Source organism: Pseudoliparis swirei, chromosome 5 (assembly GCF_029220125.1).
Source record: "Pseudoliparis swirei isolate HS2019 ecotype Mariana Trench chromosome 5, NWPU_hadal_v1, whole genome shotgun sequence".
NCBI lineage: Eukaryota > Metazoa > Chordata > Actinopteri > Perciformes > Liparidae > Pseudoliparis > Pseudoliparis swirei.
This window is the reverse complement of record NC_079392.1, coordinates 4,351,598-4,377,468: the sequence shown is the minus strand read 5'-3', so window position 1 is coordinate 4,377,468 and position 25,871 is coordinate 4,351,598. Positions and strand designations below refer to the sequence as shown.

Genomic DNA, 25,871 nt, shown 5'->3' with positions numbered 1-25,871 from the left:
ACTTTTTATGTTTATATTTTTCATACGGTGATTAAAGCCCCGCTGGAGAGAAACTGTATCGGCTCGTTCCAGAGGAGCCAGGACTCAGAATCGATCACCTGCGATCGGCGGTCCGATTAGTGCCCGACTTGATCCCGTCACTGATTGGCTCTTGGATTCGACAACAAACGCCACATTTAGAATAAAAATGATATTTTTAGTTTTTGTTTATTTGTATTACTTAACATTCGATTGTTGGCTATTGGTCAATGAAGGTTTCATCTAACAGCATGTGGTTGATCATAATAATAATAATAATAGTTATTCACACAGCAAAGTGTTTCTCAGGCAGACATAAAAAGAACAAAAGATGGCAAACAACGTGGATACTCGCCCATTTCCACAGAAATACATATTTCCAAACGTATGAATACACCCGAACAAGGTCTGTAAAGTGCGAGTAGCCCACGGATCGTATCTAACAGGAAGTAGAAGAAGCCAATGATTGCAGGATGTTGATATGGTGTGAGATTATGTATACATATTAAGTATAATAGTATCAAAAATCCAGTGCTGTGGAAGTAGACTTGTTATATTAAAGTTATCTTCTACATTTATTTTGAAAATCTCTTATTTATTCTTCTGTTTAACATTCCCCAGCACATCAATCATACATATTATGATGTATTTATTGCCGATGAAACTTTTTTTCCAAGCCAAAATGACCCGTTGCACGTGTTAAATATTAATGTACATCCTATATATAGATATACTCAATTGTGTAAAATGTATTCATTTAATCAAAGATACGCTGCCCCCCCCCACATGTCTCTCTTTCCCCGCTGTCAGCACTTCCTCCCGCTCGTGGGTACAGAGGCGGTGTTCTTCCTCGTCTCCGGTGCTGACACAATGGGCAGGTTAGCGTATTATGGGATGGAGGCGGCGGGAGGTCGGGCTATAGTTCATTATTTTTGGACTATAAACGGGAAGGAACCGGTGAGTTAGATTGTCGGCCCGCTTCAATTTCATGCTTGAGGGAGGGCGGCAGCGGCGGCGGCGGCGAGCGTAAATTTCCCGGGTGCCCCCCCCCACACACACACACACACACACACGTCTAGCTCTCTATGTCTCTTTTTGTGTCTGTCTCACTCATTCAATTTTCAAAGGATTTTTTTTTTTTTTTAAAGAAGATGTGTTCTACAAACGCATTCATACAAATGCACAGGAACAGAAAGCGACGTGTGTGTGTGTGTGTGTGTGTGTGTGTGTGTGTGTTATCCAAGGGCACAATGATTTTTCTACTTCAGTGTAGTCTAATTTGTCTCTGGTCTCTCGCTACATGTTCTTTTAATGGAAAGCCTCTGTTGCCCTGAACTAAATTTTCCTCACTGGCCACGCTGCACACACACACAAGCACAGCATCATAAACGCACACACACACATACACACACATACACACACACCTTCCTTAGCTTCAATCATTCACTTTCACTTTATTTTTATTCGTCGGGAGGAAAGTGCTTGTTGGCCCTTTTGAAGAGAGAGCTGTCTCTTTAAGAGGGGCGCTGTTTCTTTAAGAGAGCGCTGTCTCTTTAAGAGAGCGCTGTTTCTTTAAGAGATGGGAGCTGTCTCTTTAGGAGAGGGGCGCTGTTTCTTTAAGAGAGCGCTTTCTTTTTAAGAGAGCACTGTTTCTTTAAGAGAGCGCTGTTTCTTTAAGAGATGGGAGCTGTCTCTTTAAGAGAGGGCCGCTGTTTCTTTAAGAAAGCGCTGTCTCTTTAAGAGGGCTCTCTCTTAAGAGATGGGCGCTGTCTCTTTAATAGAGGGGAGGGCTGACTATTTAAGAGGGCCGCTGTCTCTTTAAGAGAGGGGTGTGTGAAGGGTGAGGTGCAGTAAGCTGAAGACAACACAACGTACGCTTGATTTAAACGGGAACTCGTTAAATAAAAGTTGCAAAACAGAAGAACGAAGTGTTTCTGAACAGTTCACTTTAAGGGTGCAACACACAGATTACAAATAATCCATTTATCTACTTCTAATCTGCTTCTCTCCCTTGATTTATGAAGTCCAAATCAGCACCGACGTCTTCCATGACCTCTCGATAGTCACTGAAGCGCCGCTGAGGAACGTAAACCACTCGCTGGGTTCAGGGCAGCAACGATAATCCACTGCATTGATTTCAAATCAATTCTAAATAAACGTGGCGATGTAATTGGTGATTCGTTAATTGAGTTTTTATGGTATTTCTGTCGGTTACGTTTGTTTTAATTAACCTGTAATTGTGTTATCAAAACAGACACAAATTAGTATGTATGGAAAGAAAGAAAACAACATGCACTCTAGAACAGGAGGAATACGTTCCTCGAAAAATAAAACGTGTTATTTAATTGATATTGGATTATTAAAGTCGTAATCGATGGGTTAATTGACTATCAAAACAGTTGGAGTAATAAATAAGTATAAATAATCCACTTTCTGGCTTTTCCACTGTATCTCAATGGAAGTGTTGACGTGTGATTTTCTTTAAAGCAGACGAGAAATCTCATTACGTGGGAATGTTCGGCAGCAACGTTTATTCTTGACGATGTGGGATACGGTTTAAATCTTTAGGAGAAGTTCTAGAAGACGGGATGCAAACTGTGTACATCCAACCCCCCCTCCTCCTCCTCCTCCTCCTCCTTAATACTGTTTGTGACAGAATGACAACATTACAACTTCCTATTCATTGCTGCTTTGCACTGAAAAGGAGGAAGCGAGGTCGCTGGGTCGGACAATTAGAATTAGATTTAATCATTTTAATAAACAACCGATGCTTATAAACCTTTTCAAACTGGCGTGTGTTGCCTGGTGAATCTAGCTTGTAAATAATTGAAGGTAAAATACAGACAACGACTAATCTATCTCTCTCTCTCTCTCTCTCTCCCTCCCTCTCTCTCTCTCTCGCTCCCTCTCTCTCTCTCTCTCCTCTCTCATTCCCTCTCTCTCTCTCCTCTCTCTCTCTCTCGCTCTCTCTCCCTCTCTCTCTCTCTCGCTCTCTCTCTCTCCCTCTCTCTCTCTCTCTCTCTCTCCCTCTCTCTCTCTCTCTCGCCCCTCTCTCTCTCTCCTTCTCTCCCTCTCTCTCTCCCACTCCATCTCTCTCTCCCTCTCTCTCATCCTCTTTCTCTCCCTCTCTCCCCTCTCTCTCCTCTCTCTCTCCCCCCTCTCCCTATATCTCTCTTTCTCTCCCTCTCTCTCCCCCCCCCCCTCTCCTCACATTGCGAGGCCGTGACATCGGGCCCTCGTGTGCATTGTTCTGCTTGTCTTTCCGTCTCGTGGCATCTCATTAACCACAAATGACTTTTAACTTGATTGATATCAGTAATAAGTGAAAGTGTATTGATCCCTAAAAGAAGGATAGAGAATGTCCACCTCACTAACACACACACACACACACACACACAGGAAGTACCCTTGACAACCAAAGACACATTGCATTTTAGCGGCCTTTATACGACGAGCCGTTCTGCAATAATGACACGCGGAGGAGAGCTGAACTGAAGAGGAACACTCGATGTCTGAGGGAGCGTTCTTCATCAGAGCTGTAAATAAATGGAGATTATCGATGTAACGTCTCATAGTCTCAGTGGTAAGGGTACATCTGTGTTGTGTTCGTGTGGGATTGAAACCAAAACGTGCTTCCTGCAGGGTTCGTATGGTCATGGAAAACCTGGAAAAGTCCTGGAATTCTAAAACAGTTTTTTCCAGGCCTGGAATAGTCATTGAAAAACACTAAAAATCCCAAAGGTTTTTTGAAAAGTCATTGAAATGTGTTATATTCATATATATATTCATACTATATGCTTTGGAATTCTGATTGTTAGTTTAAATATTACATTTTCTCACTTTTCCATGTATAACCTCGAGTTTTCACAACATTTTTGGTCGTGGAACTTTGGTTTAAGGTCATGGAAAGGTCAACATGTGTATGAACCCTGTTCCTAGTTTATTCTGGACATGGCAATCAAACTGTAAAAAAAAAACACCGACGCAGCAATAGCTGCCATTTCGTTTTTTTTTTGTCAATCCCATTCTTCCGTTCAATTAGTGACCCTTGACCTCGGCTGGTTCCGATTGATCGGCGGTCAATCCGTCTTTGCTCTCGGGTCTTGTGGAGCTGGGATTCCTCTTTGCTGCTGTTTTGGTCGAGTGTGTCAAGATAATAACAATAATTATGTTTTTCAAGAGACAAAAAAGAAAGATACAAATCGCAGCTTCTTTATATTTCAGTTTTATTTTGCTCCCTGCCTCCCGCCATGAATGTTAACATGATGGGATTCCTTTTTGCTAGTGTTTGTCCAGATCCATGCATAACAATAATTATGTTTTTCATCACACTTTTTGTCCTTCTTAGAGGCAAAAAAAGAATTTTAAAAAACCCAGAGCTTCTTTATATTTCTTTATTACCTTCGCATTGAAAATGCGGAAGGTTATGTTTTGATCGCTGTGTATTTATTTATTTATGTGTATGCGTGTTACTCGCATAACTCAAAAAGTATTAAACCGAATCGCATGAAATTTGGTGGGATGATTGGTTATTATCCTGGGAACATTTGATTAGATTTTGGGATCGATCGGGTCAAAGGTCAAAGGTCAATGTCATGAAAAGATTAAAATCTTCTTTTTACCATAGCGCGGTCAATTTCTATCCAATTGGCATGCAACTAATGCCAAAATGTTCATAATTCAATGTCCAATCTTGTGATATGCGAAGGTATGCGCTCTACCGAGTGCCCGTTCTAGTATATTTATATTTTGCTCCCTACCTCCCGCCATAAATTGAAACACGATGGTTCTCTTTTCTCGTGTTTTGGTCGTGTTTTTCCCAGATCCGTGCGTCACAATAATTATGTTTTTCATCACACTTTCCTTCTAAGAAGGAACAAATAATTCAGTTTTATTTACCTCCCACCATGAATTGAAAACACCGGATTACGTGGTATCCCAAAAAGCCGCCGACTCGGGAGACGGAACAGGTTGTGATAACAAACCTTCAAAAAATCAAAAAATCTGTCAGACAGGCAAACCGATCCAGTTCTTTTTTTTTTAAGGCTGAAACGGGAAGAAAAGCAGTATTTAAAAAAAAAAGGAAGCAGATGGTCCTAAGCACAGATAGTCACGGGGAACAAATTAGACCTTTGTCACAGAGGAAATGTTGGCATTTCATAGTCAAAGCTGCTCCATTTTAAATGTCCCAGTATGCACACGACACTGGTCCAGGCACTGGAATGCAGCCATTGTTAAATTGTATTAATTAAACCAACATCTCTGCCTATAGCTTCAAAGACGGTGGAGGTCAAAGCCATAAATCATATGAAAAAGCACAAGAGGACCGAGTCAGTCATCTTAATGTTGGTCCAACGTCATTTAAACAGGTGTAGAGAGAGAAATAGCTGCGTGGTAACATATAAATCATGTATAATTCAACTGTGTGGTGCCATACGCACGAGCATAAAAGTTATTTTGCACCGTTGTCGCGTGGATGATTCCCCCAGTCATGCAAAACCGACCTGTATATTCTGTATTCCATATTTTTTATGCCTGGAAATTGTTTCGCCATAATTAATCATGAATGTTTTCTGAGGCCGCTAAAGTGTAGAATTTAGCTCAAATGTCACACCCCTGCCTTAGTGGTCCGACCCAGCCTTTTAAATAAACTAACACGGAGGAAATAAGCTGTTTGTTGTCAACGTCCGCCCCACGCTCTGCGCATCCCAAACTCTCCTCCTCCATTCCTCCCTTCTTTTTTGTCTCCCTCACTTTTCGTCCGTCATTACTCCAGATGTGGCACTTGCCACAGGCGGTATTTTTTTTGAATGCCCGATGTGTCGTCTTCTCGTAAACAACCATTAAAAGAGGCCTGTTGGAAGAAAGTGGCAATTTCCTAAGAGTCTCCTGGTGTCCCGCTGTACTCCTTCCCCCACGGCAGTGTGACGGACCCACAGTCTAGACTGGGTTAATGGTCCCACATTGAAGAGGCCCCTCTCTGAGATTCACTTTGTACATTCTAAATGTGCTGAATTTGCATAAAGTCGAACGGCAGCATCCTTCCTTTCTACTTTAAGAATACTTTTTGGACTTTCATTGTTGTCACAAGCTCCCTGTGTGTTTTTTTCTTCTTCTAATGTTACTCCGTTTGCTTTTATTGTCATATCCTCTTGTTCTGTTGCCGTCCTCTTACCTCTCGGCACTTGCTCTCTCCGGATCAGTTTTCCTCTCCTTTCTCTTGACTTTGATCTTTTCTCTCTCCAGCATTCTCCAGCGCCCCCCCCCCCCCACACACACACCTACATCGGGGACGCAGTAATAGCAGATCAGTGTTCCAATGAAAAGCCACTAATCAACACTAACCTTCATTTAAAATATAATTTGTTATTAACCACATATGCCCTTTCTGTAAATTGGATTTCACATCTGAAGGACAAGTGGGGGTTGGTGGGGGGGGGGAATTAGTGCAACACAACCTTCGCCTTTAAGTCCAAACTGCTCGTTTCCATTCAGTGCCAAACTTTAAAGTCAAAAAACTACACGGAAAAGTGTGAAAAAAGGACATTGCTGCAATATCATACTCTGCAAATCTTCCTATATATATTAACTAGTTCTGCTGGCGTCACAGTTCAGCTCCACCCCCTCCTCACTCTATTTAGCCACGCCCACCTCGTCAGTCTAACTCCCTTCACCTGTTCACTCAGCTGCCTCTGATCGCTAATCAAGTCCCCATTTAGGCCCCCCCCCCCCCAGACACACGTTGCCAGATTGTTCTCGCTCGTTCTCCCCTTTTTCATGCCAGACTCTCCAGCGCTCGTTCTCGGACCGATGTCCCGTCGCCGACCTTTAGCCGCCCCCGTTTAACCCGCTGGCCCGACTCCGGCCTTCTGTGTGACCTTTAGTCTGAGTGCTGTTTCCAGGAGCTTTAAAGAGAAAAGGTCAAAGATCCCTGGAGTCGTGTGATTGCATTTTGGGTCCCAGGTAGTCGATGTAGGAAACTGGCAGCCGCCCTATCCTCGAAATATTTCACCTCATCAAGTTACGGTGAAAATAAAATTGACATCATTCGTATTATTACCTTTGCATTGAAAATACGGGAGGTTATGTTTTGATCGCCGTGTATTTATTTATTTATTTATTTGTATGCGTGTTACTCGCATAACTCAAAAAGTATTAAACCGAATCGCATGAAATTTAGTGGGATGATTGGTTATTATCCGGGGACCATTTGATTATAGTTTGGGATCAATCGGGTCAAAGGTCAAGGGCAAGGCCATGAAAAGGTCAAATTCTTCTTTTTACCATAGCACGGTCAATTTTTAACCAATTGGCATGCAACTAATGCCAACATGTTCATAATTCAATGCCCAATCTGGTGATATGCGAAGGTATGCGCTCTACCGAGTGCCCGTTCTAGTTCTATTTAGTTCCAGTGGTTTGTTTTCCATCCCATAGCCTGTCAACCACTCATCTTATTAACTCTGTGTCACCCCATAGCCGTTCTCATTGCACATGGCCGTGAAACATCATGCTCCAATTCCCGGCGATGAAATGTAAAACACACACACACACACACATTATATCATAAACAGCCGATCACATGCTCAGTCACGCATACATGTATGTAACCATCTTCACACTTATGGTACATGCACACATGGACTAATCCCAACAGGAAGTCATGCACACAGTAATGCCTGCTGTGCAGTGTGTGCACTTCCACACACGGACACACACTCCACAATAACCGTGGCCATGCAGTGTGTGTGTACGCTGGATGACGCACATTACAAGTGATGTGTGGCTTCGTGGACACGAGTTGACGGGGCAACAGGAAGGAGTTGTTGACCTGTGAAGTCGGGCCTCCACGTCTCATGCGGGTTCAGAAACTCGTTTTTTTTAACCCATTTTCTTAACTTGACAGCTCCGAGGCGTCTGAGCGTTGCGCCTCGAGGAGGAAAAACCTGCCTTTATAGAAACTGTGCAGTGGAGTGATGTCTTTTATATTTACTCTTCAAAGTGTCGGTCCAGTGGACGCTCGGCATCGTTTTGATCAAACTGGTATCGCTGCACCGTCTGAGGGAGGAAAAGCACTCGACACGGGAACACTCGTGTTATAAAGACGCCTCTCATTACGATCTATTTGTTTTGTATACATTATCTTTTGTTGATTAATTGCTGAATCATTTAGTCTATAAAACGTCAACATAGTGAAAAATGCCCATCTCAACTTCCCAGATATAATCATGAAAACTAAAAGCTGTACATCCCGTCATGGGAAGCAGGAACCAATGAAACGGAAGTAATTCATCAACATAGTTAATGATATTCCTGTTGATTAACTAATTTAATATTTATATTAAATATTGTCCAATGGTTTATGAACACAGTTATTGCCTGACCAGAGCCTGACCGCTGTTAAGAGAGAAAGCAAGGATGGGTGTATTCTTTTTGTTCACATCTCTTCACTTTACAAAGTTGGATCACTCAAGAATATCCCTTTTTTTTCCCTTCGGATATTTAAGACTTAAATCTTGGGAATTCAGAAGTTTTTCTCTGGAGATATTCTAAGATTTAAGTCTTAAATATCCAAGGGGAAACAATTGGATATTCTTTAGTATTAGAGTGCTAAATCTAAAATAGAAGAAGAAAAATAAATAATAATTCTCTAAGATCAAAGCGCTATATATTTGGATGTGGTAATAAAGCTTTTAGAGCACCAGGAACTGAAGGAGGAGTGCATTAGAGAGGTAAATCTAAACTAGAAAAATCCCCTCTGACATTGGAGTTGTACCTACCTACCCGATGGTCCCAATACACCACTATCTATTCATGATGGGCACAGACACACACACACACACACACACACACACACACCATCATCTCAATTCAGTTTATTTTATACAGCCCAATATCGCAAATTACAAATTTGCCTCCGAGGGCTTTTACAATCTGTACACATACGACACATCCCTGACCTTTGACCTCACATCGGATAACAAGCCTTCGAAAATAAGACCGCTGTTTAGAAGGAGGTTATGGAGCGTCGCCATGACGATTTCACCCGCTGCAACCTATCAAACCAGCATTGGACGATGATAATTGTCTCGTCCGTACCTCTCTGGTCTCGTATGAATCGTGGACGCAATAGAGCTTAAGGCTCCCCGGCCTCCTTTTGTCTACTCCGTTGGTTTCTTCTGCTTTGGAAAGGTTACGGCACTAAAAGTAAAGCATTTCATTAATACTGCATGCACATGATTTAAAGAGATGACCCACACCCTCGACCAGAGTCCATTTCTTTGGAATGAAATTGCAGACACTGAAATTAGAAAACAACATATGTCCTCAACCCTCTGGGGTCCGGGGTTATTTATTTGATTTTACACAATTTTCTTAAATTCACCTTTTAAAGGCTCTTGCATATGACACATACTCATGTGTTTTACATCAAAAGTTGCAGAACAATCTCAGCTCTCTATAAAATGAAGCACAATTGTCCAAAGGCACAAGTGTAAAGAGATAATATGGCCCTAAAGCTGAAAATTGAAGTTAATTTTCATATCTTATGTAAAAAATATACCTTTTCTCATGTGGACAGACTGTTTTAGTGTTTGCAATTAGTTTACCAAATGTCTTGGGCTCACAAAAACAGTGAAATATATGACTAAAATGGTAGATGCATGTAAATAAATGTCTCAAACCAATTATTTTATCATTGTTTTTTGAGTCAAAATGATGTGGTCTGTCACACCATTTACCAAAATGATAAAAAATGGGACTTCATACTGCAGAACAAGCTTGATGTGTTGTATGCAAATGAAAAAAATGACCATTACAAATGCTTAAATGTGCATTTGTGTGCTTTTGTTTGCGCTCATGTTTTTGTGTGCATTAATCAACATGCTTTATGTATTCGTATTACTTGGTGTAGACTTTTAGAGCGACCTGATGTGTGCGTGTCTACATCAGGCCCTCGGGAGGCCCTCAATTTGATCAGATTCCAACCCAATACCTCTCCGTCTCTCCCGAGTGCGTCTCTGGAGCGTCTTCCTCTAATTGCCTCGGTCCCAGTTTCCCCCCCGCATATATATTCTCTATTCAGTGACCAATACTCTATTTCCCTTTTTTCTGACCTGCCTTATTGCCCTCGTTGTTTCGCATCTATATCGGTACATTTATCGTTCGTGTTTCCAGGTATAAACAGAGTCTAGAAATAAAAAGGGAATCCGTCTGTGAAGCGTCTGTTAGTCGCTGAAATTCAATGTCTAAAATACGATACGGTCTCTTAAGCAGACTGACTCATGCCAGGACACGGTTGTGTATTGATTCAAGGGGGATGCCCCTGTTACTGCAGAGTAGCCAAGCGATAACATTTTACTGCTCTCAGGCAGCCACTCAGCAGTTTATAGTGCAAACTCATGGCGGAAACGTCAGTTTAATTATTATTATCAGCCGTTATCTGACCAGTGAGATCACTGATCTGTCGGCGAGACTTAGGCCACATTTACACATAGCCGGGTATTTACAGAAACGAATATTTCTGCCCCTCCGCTTTCAAAAATAACGTCGTACACACAAGGTCGTTTTCAAAAAAGTTTCTGTTTATATGAACCCATCATAACTATGCCAAACCTGTAGTCGGCAGTGTAACGAGAAGGATAAAGACATGCAAACCAATCAGAATTCTCAAAACCAACAACAACTACGAAAAACACGATCAACTTCCTTTTCCTTTAGAGAGTAAATATGACGCGAGGTTCATTTGTACGGACAGACAGCGAAGTGGAGCTGCTGCTTCGAGTCGCCTTAGATTATAAGGCAAATAAAGCACTCGATAATGTGGATTGGGAATCATGCCAAACTAAATATAGGGATATGTTGGCATTGTTCTGAGAACAGTACCCGTCCGAGACCTCCGAGGAGTATCCTCATGTCAAGGAGGAAATAACTCGGGCGCACCTGACAACGAAAATTAAGGCAGTCAGAGGAAAGTAAAGTCATAAGCAAACTAACTGTAAACATAGGACGCTCACATGATGTGAAGCATTTTTAGTCGCATACTGTGACGTTTGACAACCTAAAACTCCGTTTGACTTAGTTCACACGCAAACACAAAAACTGAGTTTTCAGAAATCTCCACTTTGGCCGGAGTTTTTAGAAATGATCGTTTTCCGTGATAAAACCTCCGTTTTTGTGTAAATGAAAGGCCAAAACGCATGAAAATATATTTGTTTTCCCATCGTGTAAACGCGGTCTCAAACGACGAGCTCTCGGACCCGATTTCCGTGTTCACGTTCTCTCTTTTATTTACATAAATTATTATCATCATTATTTGTGCTTAATTCGAGTTAACATGTACTATCCATATTCTCACACGTTGATAATAAATAAAGAAAAAGGGGAAAATAGCATATGCATTTTTTTCCCCGGAATATATGCGCAGCGAATTGTTATTCACGGCCGTGCAGAGTATTCAGGCATTCATAATATTGATGAGACACGGTATTCAGATGTTTGCATAAATAGACGTTAAAGCACAGTACCTCATCAATCAGCTGTGCCCGGGGTGCGAGGGAATTCAGCGTAGCTGTAAGCGTTTTATATATTCTTGTAACTATAATGCTGTATGCCAGTACCGAGTAAATCATCCGTTAGCTATCCAGTCAACACGCGCTACATTAGCACATACGCCTTATTTTTGTTTGAATGTTTTCACCGTGGTAGACAGTGACGTGAGAATGACTCATTACCTCGTACACACACCTCATGATAAATAAATTACCGTAGCATTAGCCCGCGGGGCTACGAGCCATCTGAATCAATCAACCTGAGCGTTAGCTGTGATGCTAGGCAGGCAGCTAGCTGGAGAGTGGACAATGCTCCGATTTCCCTCCGTGTGAAGGGAAATTAAGAAGGTAGTTAATCAAAACGTCATTAGCATACAGCGCCCGGCTCAGTCCACCCCTAAACACCCTGCTCACGATGCACATGTAGGCGTGAGGAGAATAACAAGTCCGAATAGCCACTTGGACTCGTTTGAATTCAAAGACGGCATGGTCCCATGTGGGCCAAATGAGTTGTGTGACCCCGGGAATAGGCAAGGACTATTTTAAATTCCACAGAATCAATCTCAAAATACTAGAACCAAGAAATATAGGGGGAAAACGGTTTTATTTTTGAAAGGACAGAGTTTTTCTCTAAATAAAACCATATTATCTCACTTAACCCTTGTGTTGCCCTCGGGTCAATTTGACCCGATTCAATGTTTCACCCTCCTGTCGCCTTCGGGTCAATATGACCCGATTCAATGTTTAACCCTCCTGTTACCTTTATATTTACTAACATATTTTACCCTTGAGGTAAATATGACCCCAGCTATTAAAATCTCCAGAAAATTATTAGAATTAATATTGTTTTCCAAGTTTAAGTGTGAGGTACTTTATGTTTGTTTGTTGACTCCCGAAAGAACACCGACATTAAACATTGAATCGGGTCAAATTGACCCGAAGGCGACAGGAGGGTTACATATTGAATCGGGTCAAAATGACCCGAAGGCAACACAAGGGTTAAAGAGCTGTATTCAATTACGCACAAGTGTAGCCTACTTCCTTAATTAATAATCCTCCTGTTGCAGCCAATGCAAACGCAATCAAACTTGTATTCATGCGTGTTTGAATGAGATCTTGAGGTCGTTTAAAATGAAGTTCAGTAACTATTTTGCCAAAAAAAAAATTTAAAGGACAGTGTTTTTTTCTCAGAATAAAATCCAATAAAACCATATAAACTCACCTAATATTGTATTTATTGAAGTGCAGCCTACTTCTTAATTAATAAGATGATTAAATACTCCAATTGCAGCCAATGCAAATTTGTATTTATGCCATTTGAATGAAGATCTTGAGGTTGCTTAAAAATTAAGTTTACTGACTAGTTTTCAACATTTAGCTAATGGTATACTGTCAATGATAAGAAGTTGCGGGGAGGTATGACCTCAAGAAACCAATTGTTTCTCTATTTTTTGTTTTGCATTCCCTGGATATATTCACTGACTGCACATGCTTTTGTTTCACCGTATTTCACACTCATTCGAATGCATGCGCCCACCTGGGAGCTAACCGTGTGCAACCACCATGCTCGCCACGAAGCAGCTCCACCGGAGCGTCATGGGGCTCAGCCGGTCTTCACTGGCAGAGAGCACGTCAGCGGCATGCTAACAGCCCCAGTGTTTGCCCTCTTGTATGCCGACTGAGGCATTGTTTCAATAAAAAGTCAAATTAATAGTGAATTCAGTTAAACGCCTGAGCCTGGCAGCTGAAAATAAGGATTATAGCTATATGTAGTTCTGGCCATGTGTGTGTGTGTGTGTGTGTGTGTCTGCACAAAGATGCGCCACAGTGGTTTGAGTGTGTTGTGGGGGCGACGGTGGATCAGTGGGAAGAGCGGCTTGTCCTTTAACAACAAAGTTGGCAGTTCGAGGTCCAAGTGCTCATATTTGATCCCCCCCCCCGGGCTCTTCACAGCAGGCCTCTGCTTTTCTCTCCTTCTTTACATTTAAGTCGTCCTATCTCTAAACATTCTTACGGGATGCAACCTTCACGAGGTCGTGTGCGGTGAGAGTGGCAGTCGATATAATTGCACTCGACCTGGAATATGATCGCAGTCCTGCAAGAGCTCTGCAGGCTCAGACGTCTCCACAGCTTCCTCCCTCCGTAAGTCCGTCGATGCTGTTGAGAGCCGCTGGATGCAGCTGTCAGCATTTAGTGAGAGGGACAATCTGTGCGAAGCAACGACTTCTAAATGTCTGGGGGAAAGAATCTTTCCCGCAACTTCATTATCAACAACATTACCATCTGGATTGGTAAAGTCAGACGGAGAAAAAAAAAAGCTTGATTGTTAGAAAGAAGATGATTCATTCTTTTCTTTGATTTTAAATTGTATTCTGGTACGGTGAGCTGGGTGAGTTTATGCTGAGGTACTTATAATAATAATGATGATAATAATAAAAACAGTGAAAATGCTAATTACCTTCATGCACTGCCACTTATGTTTATTCAAATCAGCCGGATCGTATTCCTGCAGGCAATGGGAAACATCTCTTTGTTATCGTCTCTGAATGGTCTGCGACACTCCAACTGACTGAGGCGGAAATATAGACGAATGTTTTATAAATGCTATGAATTTATATTACGCTGCTATTGTATAATATCAAAGGCCAAGAGAGCAACTGAGCCGACATTAACATATAATAATAGAACATAAAAAGTGCCCTTTTCATTTTGTGAACGCTGTTACACCTTTGGGATGAAAATCATATCATTGATGTTGTCATGATCAACGTCAATGAAGTGCTCTCTTGTTCTTTCTCTGTCATTTGATTGGCAGCTGGTCCATGACTCCGCCCCCTCCCAACTACCAGGGCCTGAAATGGTCAGTCAGACTAATTGCATCCTTTTAATCCGGCTGTCGCTCACACGCTCAGTCGAGACTGCGTGGGTTCATAATGAGAGTGAGGACGAAAGTAGCCCCTGGACACACACACACACACACGTTGTGTAGGTCAGTGTTGTGTACAGTGTGTAGTACAGTATCTCCAAACACAAGACACATTGAAATTGGTTGAACTGTAAGCGACATGTCAGATGACCATCGCCTCCTTCCTCACGTTGATGTTTATATTCACACCATCGCAGTAGAATAGCTGCTGCTGTTGTTGTTGTTGTTGTTGTTGTTGCTCACTCGGAGGTGCGGGAGGCTTCTCTTCTTTTTAAAAGGCCAAGTCGTCCAAAAGATCAACACCAGCGATGAGACCCGGAGAGAAAACCCACAAAACTCCAAAAACCTGTCCGGTTCCACCGACCAATCAAATGCCAGCTCGATGTAGAAACCTGCAACGTACACACACACACACACACACACACATACACACACACACACACACAGACACACACTCCGTACTGCTCAGAAAGACAACATGACAAAGAAATACGAGACGAATAAATAGAGAATGAGACTGAAATAGGCAAATCCCAGAGGGAACTATTGATGTGACACACACACACACACACACACACACACACACATAACAAGCACTCAAACTGGTTGCCAAGAAGCATGTTGGTGGTCAAATATGTATAATTGATAGACTTGAGTTTGACACGGCGCTGTAATGTAATCTGAGGCCATGGAGTCCCGGTGTGTGTGTGTGTGTGTGTGTGTGTGTGTGTGTGTGTGTGTGTGTGTGTAGACACAGGGACTCGCTGTAAAGTTGATGTATTGGACGGCTGTGTTTTTCTCCCTGTACCAAACCCCACGGGCTACACATGTCGGAACAATGGCCTGTCCCTCTGTAATGGACTTTCACCAAGAGGGACCACTTGCTCACTCACACCCGGAGTGTGTGTGTGTGTGTGTGTGTTTCACAAACTCTCTACAGTCTACACAATTACATGTTTGATTAAATCAGGTTTTCCACAACACGGCCCTATATGTATTTGCGTTCTGTATTCTGATGTATTTTAGTGAGCTAATTGTTTAGAATAATTATTTTTAATTATTTTATTTCCTGAGTCATTGATCCAGCGATGCCGAGTCATCCTGTGTTCCCAGCATGCATTTGCTGATTTTTTTCGCACTTTTTTTTCATTTTTCAGATTTAAATCATTTTAAAATGTGACTTTGAGCCTAAGTGAATTAAAACATTAAATCTCTGAGTGAGGGGCGTGTCCAGTGAGGGGCGTGTCCAGTGGTCTCTCTGGGTGTCGGGTTGCGTTCCTCTGAGGGAGAATCTGCCCGACAACAAGATAACAAGTTCTCACACTGTTCCATTGACCCACTGTCCCTTCTCTCTCTCCTCCTCCTCCTCCTCCTCCTCCTCCTCCCTGCTTCTTTTCTCATTTGCTTTCCTGCCCGACTTTTTTTCATCTGCTATCCATTTCCCTCTCTCTCCCTCTCTTCCTCTGTTCCTCTCTTTCTCTCTCTCCCTCTCTACCCCTCAACCTCTCTTCCTCTCTCCCTCTCCCTCTCTCCTCTGTTCCTCTCTTTCTCTCTTTCTCTCTCCCTCTCTACTCTCTCTCTCTCTTGCTCTTCTCTCTCTCTTCACCTCCTCACAAACAGGCCGACAGACCTGCCCGCCGGAGAAGTTTGACTGCGGGGGGGCTGCCAGCAAATGCGTTTCGTTGTCATGGCGATGCGATGGAGAGAGGGACTGTGAGAACGGGGCGGACGAGGACCAGTGCGCCGCAGGTAAGCCTGGTGGCCGGCGGCGGTAATACGGCGGCACAGGAGTTTTCTACGTGCTTGTTTTAGAATGGTCCTTCAAGTTCTCAAATTATTTAAAATTATGAATCATGAACCACACACACACACACACAGATCCATCCTGAAAACCACACACACACACACACACACACACACAGATCCATCCTGAAAACCACACACACACACACACCGATCCATCCCATGAACCACACACACACACACACAGATCCATCCCGTGAACCACACACACACAGATCCATCCTGAAAACCGCACACACACACTGATCCATCCCATGAACCACACACACACACACACAGATCCATCCTGAAAACCACACACACACACACACCGATCCATCCCATGAACCACACACACACACACACAGATCCATCCCGTGAACCACACACACAGATCCATCCTGAAAACCGCACACACACACCGATCCATCCCATGAACCACACACACACACACACACACAGATCCATCCCGTGAACCACACACACACAGATCCATCCTGAAAACCGCACACACACACTGATCCATCCCATGAACCACACACACACACACACAGATCCATCCCATGAACCACACACACACACACACAGATCCATCCCATGAACCACACACACACACACACCGATCCATCCCATGAACCACACACACACACACAGATCCATCCCATGAACCACACACACACACAGATCCATCCAATGAGACACACACACACACAGATCCATCCTGTAAACCACACACACACCGATCCATCCCATGAACCACACACACACACACACCGATCCATCCCATGAACCACACACACACACACACAGATCCATCCCGTGAACCACACACACACACACACATCCATTTCATAAACCACAAACACACAGATCCATCCCGTGAACCACACACACATACACAGATCCATCCTGAAAACCACACACACACAGATCCATCCCATGAACCACACACACACAGATCCATCCTGTAAACCACACACACACAGATCCATCCCTTGAACCACACACACACAGATCCATCCTGTAAACCACACACACACAGATCCATCCCTTGAACCACACACACACAGATCCATCCCATGAACCACACACACACACACACACACACAGATCTATCCCGTGAACCACACACACACACACACACAGATCTATCCCGTGAACCACACACAAACACACAGATCCATACCATGAACCACACACACACACAGATATATCCCGTGAACCACACACACACAGATCCATCCCATGAACCACACACCCCCACACACACACTCACAGATGGCTTCATCTGCACGAGTCACACTGAACACCCCCGCGTCACATGACTGCACCAGCCGACACACTCACAGCTGGGAGTGAAGCTGTGTAAAGGGGATTGATTTTCATCAGCGCAAACATCTGGCCCCACAGCCTTATTGATTACCAGCCTGAGACACACACACACACACACACACACACACACATTCGGACACACACGCATGTCACACAGAGTATTGATCGCATGTCATATTTTACTTTGATGGAAAATGAAACCACTTCAAATGTGTGTGTGCACACACACTTTCTGAATATATGAACATCTGTATGCGGGTGTGTGTGTGTGTGTGTGTGTGTGAGAGTATGACTGAGACATCCAGGGAGATTCTATTTGTGTGTGTGTGTGATAGAAAGACCCTGTGGTGTGTGTGTGTGTGTATGTGGTGTGTATGTGTGTGATAGAAAGAAAGACCCTGTGCATGTGTGTGTGTGTGTGTGTTAGAAAGACCCTGTGTGTGTGTGTGTGTGTGTGATAGAAAGACCCTGTGTGTGTGCGTGTGTGATAGAAATACACTGTGTGTGTGTGTGTGTATATGTGTTTGTGGTGTGTGCGTGTGTGATAGAAAGACCGTGTGTGTGTGTGTGTGTATTAGGCTCAATCTTCCCACCAGATTGTTTTTATTCATTGGCCAAAAATGGCGTTTAAAAAAAATAATAATTTAATGAACACAAATTCCTAAAGTATCTTAACGTTACGTTTTGACGAGAGTAATCTCATTATTATTATTTCACACTGAAGAAGCTCCGAGAAAAGAGAGGAATGAAACCAACGTTTTACAAATGAGAAACAAACGACTCCTTAGAGGAGGAGGAGATCTCGTCTTCATCGTTATTTATTAAAACAGAGTGTGGCTCATAAATCATCATCAGCTGCTTTTGTTTATTTATGTTTATGCAGACGGAGACATTCCTGTGAGTCGCTCTAAAACAGCAACAGAAGTAATTACTGAGAAAAAAGTTCTGAGAAACAATCGTAAATCTCTAATGTTAAAAAACACTTAAAAACACGAAATAAATCTCTCCTTCCTCCTCATCTCTCCCTCGTCTTCATCTCTTCCTTCTCCCCATCTCTCCCTCCTCTTCATCTCTCCTTCCTCCCCATCTCTCCCTCCTCTTCATCTCTCCATCCTCCCCATCTCCCCATCTCTCCCTCCTCCTCATCTCTCCCTCCTCCTCATCTCTCCTTCCTCCCCATCTCTCCCTCCTCTTCATCTCTCCTTCCTCCCCATCTCTCCCTCCTCTTCATCGCTTCATCCTCCCCATCTCTCCTTCCTCCCCATCTCTCCCTCCTCTTCATCTCTCCTTCCTCCCCATCTCTCCTTCCTCCCCATCTCTCCCTCTTTCCCATCTCTCCTTCCTCCCCATCTCTCCCTCCTCTTCATCTCTTCATCCTCCCCATCTCTCCTTCCTCCCCATCTCTCCCTCCTCTTCATCTCTCCTTCCTCCCCATCTCTCCCTCCTCTTCATCTCTCCATCCTCCCCATCTCTCCCTCCTCTTCATCTCTCCATCCTCCCCATCTCTCCTTCCTCCCCATCTCTCCCTCCTCTTCATCTCTCCTTCCTCCCCATCTCTCCCTCCTCCCCATCTCTCCATCCTCCCCATCTCTCCTTCCTCCTCATCTCTCCCTCCTCTTCATCTCTCCCTCCTCTTCATCTCTCCTTCCTCCCCATCTCTCCCTCCTCCCCATCTCTCCCTCCTCTTCATCTCTCCTTCCTCCCCATCTCTCCTTCCTGCCCTCCTCCTCCTCCTCCTCATCTCTCCCTCCTCTTCATCTCTCCTTCCTCCCCATCTCTCCCTCCTCCCCATCTCTCCCTCCTCTTCATCTCTCCTTCCTCTTCATCTCTCCTTCCTCCCCATCTCTCCCTCCTCTTCATCTCCTTCCTCCCCATCTCTCCTTCCCGCCCTCCTCCTCCTCCTCCTCCTCCTCCTCCTCCACCGTTGATCTCTCCATCGCTCTCGGCTACATCAGCGTTAATCAGCTGCTAATTGAGCTCATCCTGCAGCTGTTGAATAAAACATTTCCCTCCAGAAGATTCTCCAGAGGAGGAGAAAGTTTATGAGCCTTTAGTTTATGTTCACGAGGAACCATGTTTGTTTTGGGCTGCTCGCCTGAGTGTGTGCATGCTTCAGGGTGTGTGTGTGTGTGTGTGTGTGTATGTGTGTGTGTATGTGTGTGTGTGTGTGTGTGTGTTGAAGGTGCCATCTGGAACCGAAAATGGTTCCTCAGAGTGATGCCATAGAAGAACCACTTCTGGTTCCACGAAACCAGGGTTCTTTAACCCTTGTGTTGCCTTCGGGTCATTTTGACCCGATTCAATATTTAAAGAACCATTTCCTTAAATGGTTCTTCAAAGAACCATTAATGGTGTCTAAAAACGAAACAATGGTTCTCCAGAAGGAGATGGTTCTTCGTGGAACCACAAAGCCTTTTAAAGAACCCTTTAAGAACCGTTATTTGTCTGTGTGTGACTGACGGCTTCCCCTTTTCATAACATAATGAAAGGGTTCTTTACCTGCTCACAGCGCGTGTGTGTGTGCCTGTGTGTGCGTGCCTGTGTGTGTGTGTGTGTGTGTGCCTCTGTGTGTGCGTGCCTGTGTGTGTGTGCGTGCCTGTGTGTGTGTGTGTGTGCGTGCCTGTGTGTGTGTGTGTGTGTGCGTGCCTGTGTGTGTGTGTGTGTGTGTGCGTGTGGCTTGTCGAGGGGCCGATTCGGTGATTCAGTAATGGTCCGGCGTGCTTAAGGTTGATCACCAGAGAGGTTTACATTTCCACGAGTGGAATAAGATCACACACACACACACACACTCTCAAACACACACACACACACACACACACACACACACACACACACACACTTGAATGAGAACTGATACTGGGATTAATTGATTTTTCCCCTCTTTACGCTCAATGCATGACAAATGCTCGTTAATAGAAACACAAAAGATACGTGTGTGTGTGTCTGTCTGTCTGTGTGTGTGTTTGTGAGTGTGCATACTGTGTGTGCATACTGTGCATACTGTGTGTGTGTGTACGTGTGTGTATGCGCATACTGTGTGTGTGTGTGCATACTGTGTGTGTGTGTGTGTGCTTGTGTGTGTGCATACTGTGCATACTGTGTGTGTGTGCATACTGTATGTGTGTGTGTGCATACTGTATGTGTGTGTGTGCATGCTGTGCGTGTGTGTTTGTGTGTGTGCATACCCTGTGTGTGTGTGTGTAAGCGTTTGTGTGCGCATACTGTGTGTGTGTTTGTGTGCATACTGTGCATACTGTGTGTGTCTATGCATACTTTGTGTGTGTGTGTGTGCATTCTGTGTGTGTGTGTGTTTGTGTGTGTGCATACTGTGTGTGTGTGTGCATACTGTGTGTGCATACTGTGTGTGTGTGTGCATACTGTGTGTGTGTGTGTTTGTGTGTGTGTGCATACTGTGTGTGTGTGTGTGTGTGCATACTGTATGTGTGTGTGTGCATACTGTGTGTGTGTGTGTGTGTGCATACTGTGTGTGTGTACGTGTGTGCGCATCCTGAGCATAGAGTGATGGCATGTCACTATATCTCCATTTAATGGCCCAAATGATGTGCAATGGATGTTATGGCAGTACACACACGTACATGTATATATAGACACACGAGGACATTGTCACACACCTACACACACACACACACACAATCTGAGATTGCTAGAGAGGCAGCTGTCAGATGTCGCCGTGATTGAGCAATTGAAATATCCTGTTCTATTCAGTGTGTGTGTGTGTGTGTGTGTGTGTGCGCCCACACCCTCTCCCTCTCCCCACAGTCCCCCCCTCGTCATGAAGGTGGTTCACAGAGAGTCTCTCCCTGGTGTCCACCAATCAGTTTACACCGACACTTTCCGGGACATTCGTGACATTGTTTCCTGCGTTTCTCTTCCTCCGTCACTCTGAAGGGATGAAGGGATGAAGGGATGAAGGGATGAAGTGAGCTCTTCTCATGTTCCCTGGGACCCGTCTCTACAAACCACGAGCATAATATCTGAATAGAAAGTCTGTATTAAGACGATAAAGTGCTGTGCGTGTATTTTTGTGTTATTTATTCAGTTTTTAACGGTTTATGATTCATCGTGACGCTCGGGCCAGAAAAGTGTGGCGTGAATCTAGACCTCCGTTTTATAAGGAAGGTCTTTTTTTCATCTGGTCAATTTATTAATCATAATTTGTGAAATATCATGTCAATCAAAGCCAGACTGCAGGATGGTGGGAGACCCTCGAGCCAGAAATGTAAACGCAGAGTTTTTTTCAACTGGATTTTGTCTTTTTATCCATATGATGTCATCTTGGGTTATTTATGAATAACAAGATATTTCATACAGCCAAATGACATAAATTCAGGAAACTCAGCACCTAAACATCAACAACAACTTTTTGTAGATTACTCAATACGGTTTATAGGCGGCTAAAATATGCGCACCTGCATACTTCAGTCAAAAATCTGATTATAGGTCTGCAGAAATATTTCACCTCTGCGTCTCCTTTCTTTCTTTCTTCTTTTTTCTCCCTCTCAGCATTTCCATCGATATATAAACATCATAAAAAAATCTAAAAACATGTATAAAATAATCATCTCAGTGGCTCACTGCATCAGCAGGCGTAGATATTGTTGTTTTGAAAAAAGATACACAGTGTAAAACTCTTTATTACCAAATATTTAAACTAGTTTTGTTTAGTTTTTCACAGGTTGCACTCTATTGTTTTTGTTTTTTTAAAGATAACAACTTAATTGCAGCCACAATAAATATTTTGGCCAAATATTAGTTATTTTTTGCACAGATAAAACTGTATTTGTATTCTAAATAAAGTGATTAAACACCTGTATGAGTTTTTTAGTCTTATGGAGCAACACATGGCTAGAAGTATATATATATTTATTTATTTATTTATAATTATTATTTATAATTTATTTATAATATATATGTATATATATACATATACATATATTTATTTATAATGTATTTATTATACATATATATATAAATAGATAAATATATATTCTTTTTTTGTCAAAGCCTTTAGGGAGCCGCGGGTTGCTGACCCCTGGTCTCGGAAACAAATGGAACCGACGCTCCGTGTTCGTGTAGCTCCGCCTCTTGTGCCTCCTCAACCCCGGTTTGGCCATTGGAGTGAAGTGAATTTCCTCCGAAGCCCTTTTGTCATTCAGTGATGAATCCATCCTGAATTCTCCTCTTCCTCACTCGTCCGTCTCATCTATTCCACGAGGGAACGGGGATCACTGTTGTGTGCCGACAAGTGGAAGAAGAGCCGAGGGCTCGGGGGCCCCGGGGGCCCGTCCGTCCGTCTGTCTGTCTGGTGTCGGGTGTCACGGAGGTGTGAGCGCACCACGCCATCGACCTCTCATGTAGCCGAAGCACCGATGAACACTTTGTAAAGAGCCCTTAGAGAGACCGCATGTCAAATTATCTGACACACACACACACACACACATACACACGTACACGCACACACGCGGGGCCCTCTGGTCCTCCTGCCGAATGTGTTGCATCGAAAGTACGATTTAAAACTCGTCCTCGGCGTTTAATCCCCATCGAATCGGCAGGCGGACGTTTCCTCTGGCACCCTTCTTCCTCTTTTATGTTTTGCTAATTTATTCATAGCCACAATAATGGTGCTACACAACATAGCATCATGCTACATTAGCGAAGTATCCTAAAAATACTGATTAAATACATACACGTGTGACAAGAAACTATAGTACAATCAACATTTATTTCACGCGGTTAAAAATTGGCATTGTTTAAATTTGTATAATTTATTTTCTAAAAATAGGTGTTATCAAGTAATTGCTTTCTGATTCTACCTTTTTTTTTCTTTTTTTTATCGTCATTCCTGTAAATGTCCAACATGCAGGTGGTGAAGCGGGTCGGCCATCATCACTAGTACCTTGACAGAGGGCTCGTTCGCTGTTTTAGGAAGCGACGTTCCGATGCACCATTAGTTTCAATTTGTCATTTGTCAGCGCGCGTGAAGAGGATTATCTCCTTCTGACAACACCGACAAAAGAACCGCTTTATAATCATAATTTGCACAAATAGATGGATGTGTGATGCATCGCCGTCATACCGGAGCACTTCTTTTGAAAATGACATTTTAGCCTCTCCCGAAGTAGATGACCTTTTGCCTTTTTATCCTGCTTGATCGGGTTCGCTTTTTTAAATGGAGCGTGAAGCGAGGGCAAAGTGACGGGTCACGCAACTACACCAGTCCCAAAACCAGCAGAACTATGCAGAACTCTACTGTTTTGAGTCAATTCAGTTTATTTTATGTCGCCTAATATCACAAATTACGAATTTGCCTCAGAGATGGAGGGGGGGGGGGCATGGCAGGAGGTATCAGACACAGGCATATGACCCTATGAGACGTGAAGGCACAAAGACTCTGAGGAGGAGGCAGAGTTAATAATGTGTGATGGAGAGATGTAAATTCATCCATAAGGAGAGAGAGAAGAGGAGATAGGTGCTCAGTGTATCCTAAAACATCCATAAGGAGATAGAGAAGAGGAGATAGGTGCTCAGTGTATCCTAAAACATCCATACGGAGAGAGAGAAGAGGAGAGAGGTGCTCAGTGTATCCTAAAACATCCATAAGGAGAGAGAGAAGAGGAGAGAGGTGCTCAGTGTATCCTAAAACATCCATAAGGAGAGAGGAGAGGAGATAGGTGCTCAGTGTATCCTAAAACATCCAGAAGGAGAGAGGAGAGGAGAGAGGTGCTCAGTGTATCCTAAAACATCCATGAGGAGAGAGGAGAGGAGATAGGTGCTCAGTGTATCCTAACACATCCATAAGGAGAGAGAGAAGAGGAGAGAGGTGCTCAGTGTATCCTAAAACATCCATAAGGAGAGAGGAGAGGAGATAGGTGCTCAGTGTATCCTAAAACATCCATAAGGAGAGAGAGAAGAGGAGATAGGTGCTCAGTGTATCCTAACACATCCATGAGGAGAAAGGAGAGGAGAGAGGTGCTCAGTGTATCCTAAAACATCCATAAGGAGAGAGGAGAGGAGAGAGGTGCTCAGTGTATCCTAAAACATCCATAAGGAGAAAGGAGAGGAGAGAGGTGCTCAGTGTATCCTAAAACATCCATAAGGAGAGAGAGAAGAGGAGATAGGTGCTCAGTGTATCCTAAAACATCCATAAGGAGAGAGAGAAGAGGAGAGAGGTGCTCAGTGTATCCTAAAACATCCATAAGGAGAGAGGAGAGGAGATAGGTGCTCAGTGTATCCTAAAACATCCATAAGGAGAGAGAGAAGAGGAGAGAGGTGCTCAGTGTATCCTAAAACATCCATAAGGAGAGAGGAGAGGAGAGAGGTGCTCAGTGTATCCGAAATTGTCTCTATCACCCTGAAAACATCCACTGAAGTGCTGGATGTGGTCGTGGCTGTTATTCTAATAAACGTTGAATAATTTAACAAACAAAAAGAAATCCTTTCCCTCTCCTTTTCATCCCATCGTCCCTCATGAATATAGATGCCAATTTGTCTGCACTTAGCCTCGTGGATCTGACAGCACGAGGCACGCACGACTCAACACAGATGTATTCTCTTTTCTTTTATTGACGCTCTTGTTGAAAGATAAGGCGTTCACACCGACGGTTCACAAAGCAGATGAAGACGTCGCTCGTCTAAGATACGGACCATTAATCCCCCTCTCCAAAACCACGACGCCATCAGCTGGTACGCCGTCTGTCAGCTGATTGGAGAGCAGACGGGCAGTCCTGCTTTTAGTGCCGATCTGTGATCGTCAGCTAGAACACCTGGTCAACTTCTTTGACAAGTGTGTGTGTGTGTGTGTGTGTGTGTGTGTGTGTGTGTGTGTGTGTGTGTGTGTGTGTGTGTGTGTGTGTGTGTGTGTGTGTGTGTGTGTGTGTGTGTGTGTGTGTGTGTGTGTGTGTGTGTGTGACATATGACACACGCTCCCACGCCACGGCTCGGCAGGACAACGTTAAACCAGGCGGGGTTCGTACGGTCATGGAAAACCTGAATAAGTCATGGAATTTTTAAGAAAATGGTTATTTCCATGTGAATGCATCTTTACACTTTGATTTTTCTTGTAAATATTAATGTTGTTCTTCTTGTGGCTCAAAAGAAGGCCAGTTGTATAGCTTCTCTCACCAGCATAACTGTTTTCAGCTGCGCTCACAAAAAAACGTTTTTCAAGGGTTTCCTACCCCTCCGCTAGTCTTCTAAGGCGATAACACAATGTACCATTAGAACACTGGAGATGGGCCTCTACA

At 43.5% G+C, this 25,871-nt stretch overlaps 1 protein-coding gene across 5 annotated transcripts in view; it reads left to right on the top strand.

Moving 5' to 3' along the window:
* Window positions 1-25,871, top strand: part of lrp8 (low density lipoprotein receptor-related protein 8, apolipoprotein e receptor) — a 137,284-nt gene that overhangs the window by 73,957 nt on the left and 37,456 nt on the right. For all 5 annotated transcript variants that reach the window (XM_056414663.1, XM_056414662.1, XM_056414661.1 and 2 more), the window contains exon 4: window positions 16,114-16,242. In XM_056414663.1, the coding sequence (XP_056270638.1) occupies window positions 16,114-16,242 (129 nt within the window). The remainder of the gene's footprint in view (window positions 1-16,113; window positions 16,243-25,871) is intronic.